Source organism: Sinocyclocheilus anshuiensis, unplaced genomic scaffold, assembly GCF_001515605.1.
Source record: "Sinocyclocheilus anshuiensis isolate Anshui unplaced genomic scaffold, SAMN03320099.WGS_v1.1 scaffold604, whole genome shotgun sequence".
Classification (NCBI taxonomy): domain Eukaryota; kingdom Metazoa; phylum Chordata; class Actinopteri; order Cypriniformes; family Cyprinidae; genus Sinocyclocheilus; species Sinocyclocheilus anshuiensis.
In genome coordinates this window covers 62,552-79,656 of record NW_015557078.1, presented here as the reverse complement: position 1 = coordinate 79,656, position 17,105 = coordinate 62,552, and the positions used below count along the sequence as shown (strand labels likewise).

Genomic DNA, 17,105 nt, shown 5'->3' with positions numbered 1-17,105 from the left:
TCGATGGTGCGGACCCGGTCATACGCATTTTTAAACGTCTCATCATGAGACTGCTCCAGCGGAAAGTCATCCAGCTCGGGGGAAATAGGCTCCGCCCTCGCTCTCGTTTCCTCGGAGACAGCCTGTGGCGTTCCCGAAACAGCATCTCCCGCCTGAGCCACCGCTTCCCCGTTTCCCCGCCCCATTTCCCAAGAGGCATCCGCACACAAAACCCCCAATAATTGTGTAAAAGCTGGCCAATCTGTCCCCAAAATCAGCGGATGCCTAAGGTGGGAATTAACCGCCACCTTCATTCTATGCGTTTTCCCCCGAAACTGAATACTAACAGCCACTAACGGGTAGTCCACCACATCCCCGTGCACACACCTCACCTTAACCTTGCGGCTCGTATCCAATGCCCTTTGTTGCATCAGGCTTTGATGAATGGAGGTTTGGTTACAGCCTGAATCCACCAAAGCCTGATATGTACCCCCCTCGATACTCACAGGTATTTGGTACAGCCCGGCTTGATCGGGGGCAGCCGCCGGGGAGTCGGGAACCCGGATCAACGCACCCACCTCCATCATTGGACACCGGTCCAAAAAATGACCCGGGTCCCCGCATCTCCAGCAGGCCGGCCCCGCCGCCCCCGCCGCCCCAGCGGCAGAAGGATGGCCAAGAGATTGGCGGAGAGAGGAGAAAGGCGGCGAGGCTCCTGCGTGTCCGTCGATGGTGCGGACCCGGTCATACGCATTTTTAAGCGTCTCATCACGAGACTGCTCCAGCGGAAAGTCATCTAGCTCAGGGGACTTAAGCTCCGCCCTCGCTCTCGTTTCCTCTGAGTCAGTCTGTGAAGGTCCCGAAACTGCATCTCCAGTCTGCGCCACCACTTCTCCGTTTCCCAGCCCTGTCTCCCAAGAAGCATCCGCACACAAAACCCCCAATAATTGCGTAAAAGATGGCCAATCTGTCCCCAAAATCAGTGGATACCTAAGGTGGGAATTAACCGCCACCTTCATTCTATGCGTTTTCCCCCCGTCGCGTTCCTCTGCCAGCAGCCACTTGCGGCACGCGTCCCGGAGCTGTTGGGCCATCACGAATGTGTCCCCCAGCTCCCTTGACCGGAAGCGTTGCCGATGTTGTTCGGGGGTACGGCCGACTCGTTGAAGGATGGCCCGCTTAAGATCATCGTAGGTCAGGAGGATCGCGACAGGCAGCTGTTGGGCTGCCACCTGTGCTTCCCCAGTCAGCAGCGGGATCAGGCGCACCGGCCATTGGGTGCGCGTCAAGCCGCACGCATCCGCTGTTCTCTCGAAGAGGTCCACGAATGCCTCCGGGTCATCCTGCGGACCCATCTTCATCAGCGGGACGTGGGCGATGGAGGGGGCCGCTACTGGGGCGACCTCCCGGCCAAGCAAGCTCCGGAGGACCCGCCGGTCCTCATCCTGCGCCTGGACCAACAGGCGGAACCGATCCTCCTGCTCCAATTTGAGGTCCATCAGCGCCGGATGTTGGGTTTGGTGAAGCCCGGCGAACGACTTCACGAGCTCCGCAAGCGGCGTTGGCTGAGCTGGCTGCATGGCGGCGTGCCGGCTTCCTCGTCCCAGGTTTCGGCACCAGTGTAATACAGTTTGTAGTTCGGAAGAAGGATGAGGAACTCAGGGGTGGTGGGTAAACCTCTTTATTGGTCCCCACAACAAAAATAAAACAAAGAATAAGTGCTGCTTGGCTCTCTGCCTCCACAGTCTTGTCTACGGTCACACAACGCACACTGCTCCAACTCTCTCTCAATCACCCCTTCTCCCAGGTCTGCGGGCGCTTATGTCTCGTCTCTCCCCCAATCACTGGAATTACAAACAGGTGTTAATCATTATTCACTTGACCTCCTTATCACTGCTCGTCTCCAAACCCTTTCTCCCGCTGCAGCCTTTCGTCTTCCCACGCCCCCCTCGCCACAGTAATGTTGTTGTTTTATTTTTATTTATTTTTTTTACATTTTTCCAGTCACGAAAGATACATTAATAGCACATCTCTCCTCAACAAGCTGCATGATTTGTGTGATCATTCATATCATTCACAAATGGTGTATGCTAGAGTTCAATGGGGTTTGATCAAATCCCTTACTCTAAGTATGAGCAAAAGTGACTCAGCCCATTTATTTCCTTCAATTCTGATCCATTCTTTGGTAAGAGTCAGATGTTTAGTGAGCATGTGAGAGTTACAGATTGCGTTCTTGTTTTCAGGTCCACTTGACCTGACAGCCGTCATGTTTTCATCCAAACAGAGACATCCATCTTTAACATGTTAATCCCATAATCGCTTTCTCTTTCTCTCTCATTCCCTTTTCCTCTCCCCCTCACTCTTATCTCTAGTGTCACAGAGATCCAGGGGAAATAAAAGGTTATCTTAACCCGCTGTCTGATAGCAGTGTGTCACAGAGCTCAGTGAAACCTTCAGGCAACCATAATAAACAAAGGAAGAAAGGTCTTCACCAAACCTCCATAAGACTCGTCGATCCTCTAAACACTGGCAGATACCGGCTCAGCTGGGAGACACGTACTCCCCTGATTCTCTCCAGACTGGCGTTGAGAGAGCCGATGGTGCAGGATGGGGAGCGTTAGCGTGAGAGGGTGAAACATATTTGTGAGTTGGGGTGGGCTGATGGGGGGATACAGAAGGTTTAACAGTTGACAGATGACACCCACAGGGAATCTATACAATGCTGACCTTGAGAGAGAATTGGAGAAACTAGAGAACGAGGGAATGAGACGGAGAGCGAGAGACTGATTGTTATTCAGCTTAGGAATGCAGGGATTTCTCTGCTATGTTGTGCTTAACATTGGGCCCCAGGAGCCTCGACTGGTGTAGATGTTTTGCAGAGGGCAAGAAAATAAGAAAGAGGAGAGCAGAGTTTCCATTTATTAGAAACCAGGCTAAGACATGCAAGGTCTGTGCTTATGTCCTGATCGACAGGAAGGTCAGTCTGAGAGCCAGAGGGAGAATTTGTCTGAGCCTGTGTGTGAAGTTATCTGGGTTGAGTGTTTGTGTGTGGGTGTGAGTGGGCCAGATTTTACCTTCACTGCAGGGACAGGGATGCACCAACACACACCAATACTGATGATAATTTTAATGTTAAGGCTGATAATGGCAGAGTTCTATACAATTTATAATATTTTGTCTAAGTAAGCTTATAAACAGTCTAAAGCTAAAATTTGTCATTTTAAGGCAAGACCGTTTAGGCAAAACTTGTTGAGATTTGGCCTATTTTGCTCCTGGAACTTGTCTTCCTTCAGACTATTTGAATGAAAACATATAAAATACACATTTAATTGATCATTGTATTACACTTTATCAACTGAGTCTGTAGATTCCAATTGCAATCGTTTTCTCAAAATACTTTTTTTTTCTGAGTCAAAAATCTCCACTTCAGTAGCACTTATATATACCAAATTTTCGGTTTTCTTCACAGAATAAATAAGTAAATAAATAAAAACAGCAACAACAACAAAACTTTGTTGAATCACAGAATAAAACAGAGGGGGTTGTTCATATTTGCCTGATTTATATAACATTGTTCCTAAAAACATGGTGGAAAATACTTTTTTTTTCTCCTCTAATATGTCTCTTTAATATGCCAACAAAGTGAAAGTGTTTTTACCCTAGTGAAGAATAAATATACTAAAATGTATTTGAAATACATTTCATGCTAAGTATACTAACAATACATTTACATATTTATGTACTTAGTAAAAAATATCCTGCAATTATACTTTCAGTATACTAAACTGGTATACCTAAAGTCTGCTAAATTGAAACAACTAATTTTGTATGTGCACTTTAATTTTGCGGACGTAGTGCTGAAGTCCAACCAAACATATACTGAAGTATACTTCATTGCTAAAGTGGAATTATTGCAAGTATACGTTAAGTATCTTTAAATATCTTTAAGTATACGTTAAATATCTTGCATTTAAAGACCGATATTATTCAAAGATTGCACAATACTCATCAATAGTGACATTAAACTCATTTTAGGCTTAATATTAAGAAATGTTCATTGTGCACAAGTAAGTACTCCAAATACAGTTGAATTATAATTTTTACATCAGTAAGTCTTGAGTGAAATGTCCGTAAATATGTTAATAGATTTGAATTATACTTAGTATGAAATAAATGTATTTTAAATATATAACTTTTTACTAGGGTATCCCGGCTTTTATCCAGTTTTCAGATTTTTGTTCTGGAAATGTATGCAAATTAGTGCATATTTAATTCGATAATGTCTCATTTGCATGTTTAAACTTGTAATACAAAACAATTGTCTTAATGTACTATGATTACTCAACGGGGGAATGTATGGTGATAGCTAGCCCTATTCACCTGTAGGGCGTTAAATGCTACAAGTGAATTTAGGCATCAAAATATTTTCATGCACATTATGAAAACTAGATATTCATTTTGAGGTCTGCTAAAGATTACATTTAACAGTGTTATTCGAGGAAAAACTTGATAAATGTACTAAATAATCTTATGACAATGAAAAATGCAGAGCATTTTCTTAGAGGGTTAGTTTTGGGGTAGATGAAAGAAATTATATTATTTTATATTGTTTAATATAATATAATATAATAATATTTTATAAAATAATAAAAGTCAATGGTAAGTCTCCACCATGAAAGGAAAACAGGCATGTACTGTACATGTGCAGCAAATGTTTGGATGTTGCAGGACACAATTGCTAGACCAGCATGCAGAATTTGAGAATGTCATGGTGAATTAATGAGTTGAAGCACTGACAGAGTGATAGACACACATGTAAACACTGGCTGGCATGCATTAAACGAAAGCACGCTCATACACACACAGGCACACAAAAGCCCCCTGTTAGCATATTAATAGTCTCGCTTAGCCAGACTTTTGACTTGCGGCAACAAAGTTTGGTCCACTTTGCAGATGATTCTGTTATGACATGAAGGGGCCGTCTATCTGACATCTTTAGGTACGGGTAAATCTGAATAAAACTAAATAAGTGGATCTGAGCAATAATAGAATTACATGGAAAAACATCTCTGTAAATGGTAGTGCATAAAATACTTGTGGATTAGTAGAAACGTGTGAATACCATTCAAATAATTGAAGCCACAAACTCTGCCAAATCCAGAGATTAGTTCTTCCTCACCGGCGCTCAACATAATAACATAATATCACTTGGCGCCACTATAGCTTTAATTCTGTGTTTTATTAGACTCCCACATTCACTCTTGTCACTTCTGTGCTCGCTAACCAAGTTTCACATTATTACTCAAACTACAGAGGGATATTACAAAAAAACATAACACTTAACAGCTGTATGTCAGATTGTGTTTCCATCTCTTTTCCACCTGCTTTCTTTCTTTTTCACCTTCTCCCTCTCACTCAGTGAGATTTCAACACCCATTATACCCTCGATGGTACCTGTTAGCTTCACACGTGGACGTGCCCTGGGCTACACTCGTTTACACGCCATTGTTTAGCTGCTCGCGCTGAGTTGCTGGTGTTGGAAGCGGATGCCAGAGGGACATGCTTGGGTGACTTTTTTGGAGAAGGGGAATTTTTTCAGTATCTCTCACACTCACAGGCAATAGAGGAAAGAGGGAACAGATGTTAGCGGTCGCTGCTTTAAATAAAAACACATCTTTGTTGTCTTGCAGAATAAAGTCCGTGGAGAAGGAGGATCTGCGAGTGTTGTGGAGTGAACAGACGGCCACCATTGAGAGGTACAACAATAAGAAAGAAAAATCACAAATATCTCAATGTCACAACACAGTTGATCATACATATAAGTCAAGATATTAAAGTCTGCAATCAAAAGCAGAGATTTCGGTCTGAACTATAACCTAAATAATACAATAAATTATTTATGAAATATAAATATTTAAAAAGTGTTTTTATAAATGAATTACTAATTAAAAAAAAAAGTAATGTTAGCTATAATAGTCATTTTCCAAGTTTTATATGTTGGCAGCTAATTCTAATTCTAATTTTAAGCATTTTTTTATGTGAAACATCAGAGACAAAGTTGAAGTAAATAAAGATACAATGACTAAGCAACAATGGCAAATATAATTTTCCTCTGAGAGGAGAAAAACAGTAGTTTCGCAGGTTTACACAAATACTGAACTCACATGGACCAGGAAGTTATAAATAGAGACATGTTGAGCTTCTTTGGTCACATTTTGTGTGTTTTGATTGATGTCATGATCCACTAAACTGTGCACAACCATGAACTATTGTGTATTTGTTTGACTAGGGTGTGTTCATGTGTTTGTCTGTGTATAAGTGTGGTGAGTGTGTTTATATGTGGCGGAGACAGAGTTTGTTAGTGTCTGTCAGTCATCTGTAAGCGTCTCAGTGGATTGATGCACATTCCTGGATGTGGTTTGGAGTGCTGTGTGCTGTTTATCACAATTGCTCACCAGTCTGAAGAGAGGATGGCATGCTGATAAAGAAAGGTTGAAAAGACCAGAAAGCTTTTCACAGAGGGCAAAGAGACCTCAGACATAAAGAGACGCTGGCGAACACAAATACCATTTCCCATTACAGGGATTAAGCATGTTTTTAAAAATATCATTAGGACTGTTTCTACAGCATGGATAGAAGACATTAAGAAGAAGTTAAATCTCATTTGGTAAAAAAAAAACAAACCTACAAATCCTTTTCTTTTTCATATATTGAAAGTATGAGTTTATGAGTAGCTACAAACTCTGTCCCAAACTACCTAGCCCCTACCGATTCTCCCTTTTTTCTCTTACAGTTTTATAAATGTTATTTATTTGGTGGTGGTTGAAGAGAGACCACCCATATGATTGTAAAGAGCTTTGGGTGTACAGCAATACACAATGAAAGCACTATATAAATGCCTCATTCATTCATTCAATTTTTGAAACAAAAACAAAAAAAAAAACACTATTATTCAAAAGTTTGGTTGGTAAGATGTTAAGTTTTTAAAAGCATCTCTTATATTATCCAAGACTACATTTATTTGCTCAAAAATACAGTAACACATTTTTTTTTTTTTATAAATAAACATTTAAAACAGCTTTTTAACATTTTTAATATAATTTTCTGCTTTAATTTATTTTAAAATGTAATTTATGATGGCAAATCAAAATTGTCAGCAGATTCTAATCATTATAATATGCTAATGTGGTGCTCAAGAAACATGTCTTATTATTAAGACATTAAACATGTCTTATAAATACTGAAAACTTATACTGCTTCACATTTTTGTGGACACACACACACACACGTTTACTTAGCTATCTAAATGGGGACATTCCATAGGCGTAATGGTTTTTATACTGTACAAACTGTATGTGCTATTGCCCTACACCTAAACCTACCCATTACAGGACACTTTCTGCATTTTCACAATTTTAAAAAACTTTGTTTACTTTATTTTTATACCAGTTTTACAAATGAGGACATCCCCAAAGGGAGGTTTTTGGAGATTTTGTCAGGTTTAGCTCACTTTTGGGTACAAATTTGACCCCAAAATATGGTTAAGTAGGTACACACACACACAATACAAAGAAAGTTCATTGAAAGTTCAAAAGAACAGCATTCACTTGAAATAGGAATATTTTGTAACATTATACATGCCTTTACAAATAAGAAAGAAAGGAAGAAAGAAAGAAAAATATTTTTTTAAAACAAAATAATTAGGTACATTTTGTAATAAGGCTGCAAAAATGGCAACCTGAAAATAAAATGATCAGGAAATAAAAGTTAGAAGTTTGCAGTCAGTTTCAGGCTCTGCTTTGTACCTTGCATGTGGAAATTGACTAGTGCTACAAAAGGAGGGTAAAGGACAGAAGACAGAGATGAGAGAAAGCTGAAAGTGGACCCGATGCCTTTGAGCTTAGAAAGTAGCATGCATGTGAGTGATGTTCTGAGCTCTGAGGTCTTACGCCCTCCCCCTCTCTCCATGTATCACAGCTCTGCTTCAGACGGAGTGATATTGTATAGATATTAAATTCTGTAATGTGTCAGCAGGCTTAAGCTACGTGTGAAGCTCTGTGATGGCAGATGGAAGCACTTCCCACTCACGGGGCTTCGGGTTTCAGAACTTCCCGCACCTCACATACACACACACACACGCACACACTTCACATATCGGTTTTCAAAGCTCCTTTAATTTTCACCATCCCAAAGGAGCCATGATATCTGCAAAGCAGACTCATATGTCACAGGCGCTAATGATTTATTCTGATGACAGATATCAGACTGAATCTATTTTAAATCCGACCCTTGTCATCTTTAACCACGGTTCTCACTCTTCCATACTTAAAAAATACAGTATGAAAGAGTGACTCCTCGACTCTGCAACGCCCACAGAGAAGCCCATGTGCTCCCCACATTGCTTTGATTTTGTATTTAACTTTATAGTCAACATATGTTAAGTTTCAGCATTTCATTTATTGTTTAGGCATTCCAAAGCAGCCAGTGTGTACTTTGGGAAAATGTTTTCTCCACAACATTCAAGCATACAAAAAATCCACAGATGTGAGCGTGCCTGTGGGATGGTGCTTATCTTTGTCAGACTTAAGGACATTAGCTCAGATCTAAGGCCATACCACCCTCTTTTGTTTTTCTCTGCCTGGTTCCTCTTAGAAGAGCCCAAAGAGATCTTCTGCTGTTATGTCTCAAGAAGGAAACTGCCTGATCTTTAAGCGATAACTGTTCCTCATGATAAGTGTGCCATTATCACACCTTTTTCTAAAGTGTCTTCCTCAATTGGGGGAGAGGAGGCTGGAGGCTAACGGATAAGATCTTCTGTGTTTGGGAATTTCCTAATTTTGTCCTGCAGGGAAAAGATAGACAGACAGAGATAAAGGGAGAGAAATAGTAATGGAATGGTTTCTCCAGGAAGTCTTTTTTTCCCCCCAGTCTATGTTAAGTGTGAAGAAGAACTTTGAACCTCAACTTCGTCTTATTGTCCATGTGCTTACTGACAATGGTATAATCCTGCAGTTCCGCAATCTTAGAACAACATTTCTAGGACCCTAGTTGTTTCGTGACAGCGCCACCTACCAAATTGGATGACTGAATTGGTCAATTGGTCTGAATTGGCTGGTATTCCACCCAAATAATTACTTTTTGAAATTCAACCTGGTTGCTAAGAGGTTAGAGTAAAGGTACGGTCATATTTGCCATTGTTCAGTGTTTTTTTTGCAGACAAAATCCAGCTGTTTCAATAGGAATACATGCATGGAATTTATGTGTGAGCAAAACATTCTCCATGCATATTTTGCATTGGGTTCAAGTTGTTCATTGTGTTTATCAAACCTGCTGGGTTTGAAAGTGTCTAATGTGTGAACTGTGCTTCATACATTACTGCCAATAGACAATGGACCTTTTTTTCCCCACTAACATTTATAAGCGACTAAGTGACTTCTGATTCTGGTTAAATTGTTTCATTAGTAGGTGGCAATAAGTGCCTTTATGAATAATTCACTGAATCTTTTTATTTCAACTAATTCATTCAGAACAATGAATTTCAATTTACAAGTGAAACAAGTGACTACTGTAATAAACCAGTCATTGAATCGTTCATTTCAATCTCAGAGATTGATTCTGCTTCAGTTGATTCAGCTTTTATGTATTTTGTAACTATTTTCCTTGACAGAGAATACAAAGAGAGAGTAACTGGCAATATTGTATATTGTGTATTTTATTGTATATTGAAATATACTGAGTATATAAACTTCAGCTAACACTTTATTTTAAGGTCCAATTCTCACTATTAACAAACCAGTAACTACAATTTCTGCCTCAATAAACTACTAATTTGCTGCTTTATTAATAGTTAGTAATTATTATTATTATTATTATTATTATTATTATTATTATTAAATACTGTTTAAACTTTCTATTCATTGAAGAATCCTGAAAAACATGTATTGGTTTCCACAACAATTTAAAGCACCACAACAGTTAACCCAATATTTGTTTGTACTCATATTTTGTTTTTGCATAGCAACATGTACTAATGCCAACTCTATTGGAATCAACTGTGAATGTTAAGAAAAGAAGAAATCTGCTAAGACAACCAGCATGTCATCATCCAAAACACAACATATGCTGATCTTTGCAGCAGGGTAGGGTGTATGTAGGCAGTATGCATTGAAGCAGCACTTTTGGTTTCGGAACAGAGCTATTTATTTTGCGTGTGCACTGTGCACAGATGTGTGCAGATATCTAGCTTTCATGTGGGTGTAAATGGGTGCATTTGTCGTGAGTCAGTGTGTGTTCACGCTTTCCCCTAAAGGCTATCCCGAGACCTGAGGGAGAAGGAGGAGAACCGGTTGTCATGTCAACAACGATGTGAGTCCATGCAGGAGCAGCTGTTGGCGTGGCAACAGAAAGAGGAGGAGGTGACCCGGAGACTAGAATGGACAAAGGGCGAGATGAAGGACCTGAGAGTAGCCCGATCCACCTTACTGCAGGAGAGGTCTGTTAGACAAACACACTAGTCACACTACACAGCAGGAGAGAATTAATAGTGTTACTTGCTTTACACAAATACATGTGTATTCAGCCCACTACAGCTGTAAAGCTTTTTTCTGTTGCATCTCTCCTTCCCACCTGCTCCTCTAAATAGTCTGTCGGCATGTCAGGACCTGTAGGATATGACTCAATGTTTGCGAACCTGTTTCCTCTCTATCTGTCTTCATTTGCAGTGGTAAAACAAACAAAAGCGGTTACGCAGAAGCTGTGCTTCAACTAAAGCTGTGTGTTTCTGGGATATTACCAGGATTAAGGAGTGTTCTTAGGCATGATGTGAAGCAGAGTGTGGGCCGGTTCACATAGACGTGTTTTTACGCGAAAAATTGGATGGGGGGGAAAATGCATGGTCTGGAGACCTATTTTTTAAAAGTTGAACTTATTTTAACTTGAGCACCACATTTTTAGAGCACTGTGTCATGCGTCAGATGCTGCAGAAGACGTGAGAGCACAACAGTCAGACACAACACGTCCATTTAGAGCAAGTTTACATAGAAACAAAAAAATGGAAAAGCATCACAGTGGAACACACACAAAAAAAGGGTTCTGTTTGAATAACCCAGAATGCATTTTTGCATTCCGCCATGCTGCTTTTCCATTGTTTTTTCTATGTAAGTATGCCTTAGACAGATATGTTTGACTGTTACGCTCGTGTCTCGTGCATTCTAAAATGCGGCACTCAAATTAAATATTTCAGCTTTTAAAAATGTGTTTAGAACACTAAATGCTAATATGAACATGTGTTTGCATTCCACCGCACTGCTTTTCCATTGATTTCTGCGTACACATGAACTAGACTGACATGAAACTTGCACCTTGCACCCTTTGCAGCTTCTAACACATAGCATGCCATTATAAAAATGCACTGTCAAATTAGATTTTTTTATAAATGCGTATTTAGAAATTGCATTGTTTTTTATTCCACTGCCCTGTGTCTCAATTTTTCACCCTAGTGAAAAATAAATATACTAAAACGTATTTGAAATACATTTATTTCATGCTAAGTATACTACAAATACATTTACATGTTTATGTACTTAATAAAAATACCCTGCATTTGTACTTTTGGTTTACTAAACTGGTATACTTAAAGTCTGCTAAATTTGAACAACTAATTTTGTATTTAATGCACTTTAATTGTGCGGAAGTAGTGCTGAAGTCCAATTAAAGATATACTGAAGTATATTTCATTGTGCTAAAGTGGAACTATTGCAAGTATACTTTATGTATACTTTAATATCTTGCATTTAAAGACCTTTATTATTCAGATAATACAATCCTTGTTAATAGTAACATTAAAACACATTTTACATAATATGAAATATGCATTGTACACAACTAGTACTCCAAATAAAGTTGAATCATAATTTTTTTTATATCAGTAAGTCTTGAGAGATATGTCAGTAAATATAGATTTAAACTGTACTTAGTATGAAATAAATGCATTTTAAATATATTACTTTTTTTAATAGGGACTGTGCTGTTTTTCCATTGCTGTTTTTAAAACTATGCATTTTTTTTTCATTCCACTGCCCTTCATCTCATATGTTTACACTGAAAAAAGTGTTTTTCATTTCATTGCGCTGCTTTTCAGTTGTTTTTGTATGTTAAAGCTGCAGTCCGTAAGTTTTGTCTTTTTGTCGCCATCTCTGTTTGAAAACCTGCAATTGCAGCTATTTGTGGAATGATCTTCCTTGCGTGGTTTGTGCACCGGCATGGCTCCAGCGTGGATGAATCGAATGTGTGGCTGTCAGTCACCGCACTGGTGTGTATACTGCACTTTTTATTCACAGATTCTACATCTTGAAAGTATGACCCAAATAAGAGTTTTCACTGGAGAATATAATCTGAATAAGTAAGTAACAACTGCCACTTTTGTTCTGATCAACTGAGGAAAACAGCATTATATAAATTTATTTTACAATAAATTGCGCTATCAATGGTGATTAAATCTAACGATCGTTTAGCTCCTATGACACCAAACCGTGCCAATTATTATTATTGTTATACTTTTTCAAATTGTTGACATTAATAACATTAGCATTGCATGAGTGTGTATTTAGTGTGTATTAGTGTTACTTGTAGATTTAAATTTCTGTACAGTCTAATCTCTAATTGTCATACCATTCGAATTTCATATAAAGAAATTGTTCTTGTAACCCAAAAAGCCAATTAAAGTTCCTTACATCTCGTTCTCTTTGAAATAAATATTTTATCATAATGAACATAGCAAGACGAGAAAAAAAGCACAACATAAGAAACTCCATAACTCTATTGATTAAGCGAAGAAGTGTGCTACTGTTAGCCTACCTAATTGAACCATTAAAATATCTTACCTGTCCAGCAGAAAAAAGCTGTCTCTGCATCCATTTTAAACCCCTTCAAAACACGGAGTTCACTCCACCTTTCAAAAGCCCTGCCAATATTTATTTTTGTTTTAGCAATGGCCGTTGCATTCTCTTTTTTTTCTGTAGCCACATCTCAGTACGAATTCTTTTGGTTTTGACTGTCGTTTCGACCTTTCTGGATTACAATTCGCCATTTATTCCAGCTGCTGTGAGAAAAGGCTATAAACGATCCGTCATCTGCAGCATCCTCGTGCGATATAGCAAACTAGCCGGGACAACTTCTTTATGTTTACAGACGTGCCGTAATGACGCAGCGCATGCTCAAATTTCACGCGAAAACCTACCCGTACCACTAAAATGAGAAAACTTTATTACAAGCTTACTGTTGTGAATCGAGTAAAAGTAAGGCGATAGGTTTGAACACTGGCTGGGTTATGTACTTGCTCAAAAATGGATTTTGGATCATTTTTAACCAAAAAAGTTACGCACTGCAGTGCCACGAACTTGGCACTACATTCTAAAAACGCAACACTCAAGTTTAAAGTATTTCAGTATTAAAAACCTTGCGGGGTTTTTTTTCTCATTCCACTGCCCTGCATCTTACTTTCTCTGTGAATGTTTCCTTAGAGGGGTTTAGGTCTCTAAACCCCTCTTTTTCTCAAAACTGTTTTCCATTGTTCTTTTACACCTGTTCATCGAAGTAATTGCAACTCAGTTCACATCTGTACTCTCATTTATCAGTGCCTAATTTTATGAGTGGCCACCTGTGTCTTGAGTGTTTTTCTATCTTTCAGTGGGCTTTTGTTACGTCCCAGCTGTTTGTGTGTTTGAATCTCTGATGTTGTTTGTATACACGCCTCTGTCCCTGAGGTATACCTGTCTGTTAGCAACCAACAGCACAGGCTTGTCTTCCTTTCGCTTACAGTGATATGCTCACTCTTACCTGTTTACACCTCAGCTGTTGCATGGGCTAATGGTCTTGTTTCCTGCCTTGTTGCTATTTCACTGAATTATCATGTTGATGTCCAGGCTTGTCTGATCACCAAAATCCCTCTTCCTCTTTGTAAGCCTGTGTATTTCCAGTCTAAATACATTGTCGATCACTGATAATCATCTGTGTACTAAACACGAGTGGTGCTTGATCATGCAAAACCATGATTATAGGGTGTTCTGGGTAATTTACTACTACTGTATGTTTGGGGTGGTTGCTGTGGCATTACTAAAAGGTTGCAAGGACATTTCTAGGGTGTTCTGCTAGGGTATTGTTAGATTGTTGCTAGGTTGCTGAGGTGTTCTGTGTAACTACTATTGTTTTTGGGGAGACAAATGACAAGAGACAAATGTTTGGCCTGCAGCTCTGTGCTGAAGTCAAATGTTTATGTCAGTGTAACACTACTCTTACCATGTTGTTGGCATGAAACCACTAAAAATTCTAAAGCGGCATCATTGACAATGTGCACCATGTGGAAAACCACCAAGCAGGAAAAGCAACTAAAATGCAATGGGTCTTAGACAGTAAACTGATGCCCTGTTTCTGACTCTATCGCTGCGTTAGAAACAGTATATTTCCCTACTATATAGTAGGCAAAAAGCAGTAGGCGAGCGGAAAAATGGGGGCAAAAACAAAAGTGTTGCGTTTATAATTTTGTTCAGTGTATGTTTGAACTCTTGAGTATTCATAAAAAAGTAGGCGAGAATTACCTGGCTGGTGCACTAATTCTTGCGAATTACGAGTACGTATACTTAAGTTGCGTTTGAATATGCCTACTTACCTACTATATAGTAGGAGAAAAGAGTATGTGAAGAAAGAAGTACGTTCGAAACCGCAGTATTCATAAAATAGTAGGCAAGAAATCCCCGGATGTCCTACTGCTTCAGCCCAGATTCTGAAGTATTCATCGATGGACACTTTTCAATCCCAGAAGCCCACGGGAGAGGATACGTCATCATCGAACAGGGCGGAGAACAGCGACGAAGGTGTTTACAAATGTGAGTATTACAAGCCAAAACACGGTTCCTTGTGTTAAAATCGCATTTGTTGAACTACTGTAGAGTAAACTGTTGAATTGCTGAAGGTGTAAGATCCTAGACAGTATAGTATATTTATGATTTTTCTGTAAAAACACGTTTTATTATGTTATAGTGAACACAGGAGCTTATGTCTCCAAAGTGAATTTAAATAAACCATATACTGTACATCTTAAAGACAATTACTAAATGTCTATTTAATATGTGTCAGGAAAATGTTCGAAAAGAATTACAGATAGGCACATCTAATAGACATGATTCTAGACATCGGAGTGATGTATGTGCGCTAGTATGTAGTAGAATTCACTGTTGTCAACACTGCTTACATTAGTTGACTGTAATGTAAATAAATAAATCTACATGGAGTAACTAAACATAAGTTATCTGTTTTATTTGTTCATTAGTACTGTTGATAAATTGAGGAACATCTGTGTTGGATAAAAAGTGAGTTAAAGGGATAGTTCACCCAAAAATGAAAATTAGCCCATTATTTACTCATCCTCAAGCCATCCTAGGCATATATGACTTCCTTCTTTCAGATGAATCCAATCAGAGTTATATTAAAAATTAACTTTGATCTTCCAAGCTGTTTAATGGCAGTCAGCGCGTGTTACAGTTCATCAGTCCAAAAGAAGTGAAATAAAGCGCATCCATCCATAATAAAAAGTACCTCACACGGCTCTGGGGGGTGAACAAAGGCCTCCTGTAGTGAATCGATGTGTTTTTGTAAGAAAAATATCCATATTCAAACATCCTGTAGCGAATCGATGTGTTTTTGTAAGAAAAATATCCATATTCAAAACGTAATAATCACTTTAATCTAGCTAGCGCCAACAGTTGTACACGGAAGCAGCTCAGGGAGGATGATGTAAGATGTCGGCGTTGCGCATGCACCGGTTAGTCTCGTGAAAACCAACAGGAAAACCAGTCTCCTCTTGGCTTATATCGAAATCCTTCGACATTCTTCTTTGCAAATCCTCGATTTGTACTTCTGATTTGTGACCGTTGTTTTATTTTGATCTCTCCCCTGCGCTTCCGCGTTCGTCACTTCTGAGCGGCGAATGCGCAACGCTGACATCCTACGTCATCCGCCCGGAGCTGCTTCCGTGTACAACAGTGAGCGCAAGCTAGATTAAATTATTACGTTTTAAATATGGATATTTTACAAAAACGCATTGATTCGCTACAGGACGCCTTTGTTCATTCCCCGGAGCCGTGTGAGGCACTTTTTATTATGGATGGATGCCCTTTTTTTTCACTTCTTTGAGCTGATGAACTGCAACACCCGCTGACTGCCATTAAACAGCTTGGAAGCTCAAAGACAATTTTTAATATAACTCCAACTGGATTCGTCTGAAAGAAGAAAGTCATATACACCTAGGATGACTTGAGGGTGAGTAATTCTTGGGCTAATTTTAATTTTTGGGTGAACTAACCCTTTAACACATTAGCAACTACCTCAACATGTAAATGCAGTATTGAGCAGATAAATCACAGAGGTAACTTGACTCTTGTCTGGATGTTACAGGGACAGATGAGACACACGTGTTTATCCGGTGCAGAGTGACTGATGAAGGAATGCTGCCATCAAAGACTTTGAGTGAGTACACTACAGAAATGAATTAAACATCTTTTAAATAAGTTGCATTTTATTTTAATTATTGTCATTTCAAACAGTTATTACAGCACTTTTCTTATTCTTGATTCCTGTGCATTTGCTGCAGAGCTTTTGTGGTGGAGCAGGACCTGCAAGGAAAGATGACAGTGGCATTTGTGGAAAACAAGGGAAAACCTGAAACAAAAACATAAAGTAAGATCATTTTGTTACTTCTAATACAGAAATTAAATGACATTGTGCTGCTTTTGTATTGTGTTTGTGCATTTTTGCAGGATCTGAAATGTCTGCAGACTGCTGTGTGCAGTGAGGATGGAGATGTCCACAGCAGCACAAGGATTGAACAGCGTTGAGGCAAGTAAATAATGACTTAATTTTATATGTTTGGCTGAACTAACCCTTTAAACCCCCCAAATATAAATTGTATGAAATATATGTATGCAATTTATATTATAGTAGTACCTTGAAGAAATAAGCAGCTTTATTGAGCGTTTGTGCCCAACACACAAAAATCACATTTACATTTATGCATTTGGCAGACACTTTTATCTGAAGTGACTTAAACCCTATTCGCACGGGATTAGTATTAC

At 39.2% G+C, this 17,105-nt stretch overlaps 1 protein-coding gene across 1 annotated transcript in view; it reads left to right on the top strand.

The window, feature by feature from the left end:
* The window catches only part of lekr1 (Leucine-, glutamate- and lysine-rich protein 1), a 161,923-nt gene that overhangs the window by 101,499 nt on the left and 43,319 nt on the right, over positions 1-17,105 (top strand). The window contains exons 8-9 of the mRNA XM_016471512.1: positions 5,670-5,735; positions 10,289-10,471. Coding sequence (XP_016326998.1) covers positions 5,670-5,735; positions 10,289-10,471 — 249 coding nt within the window. The remainder of the gene's footprint in view (positions 1-5,669; positions 5,736-10,288; positions 10,472-17,105) is intronic.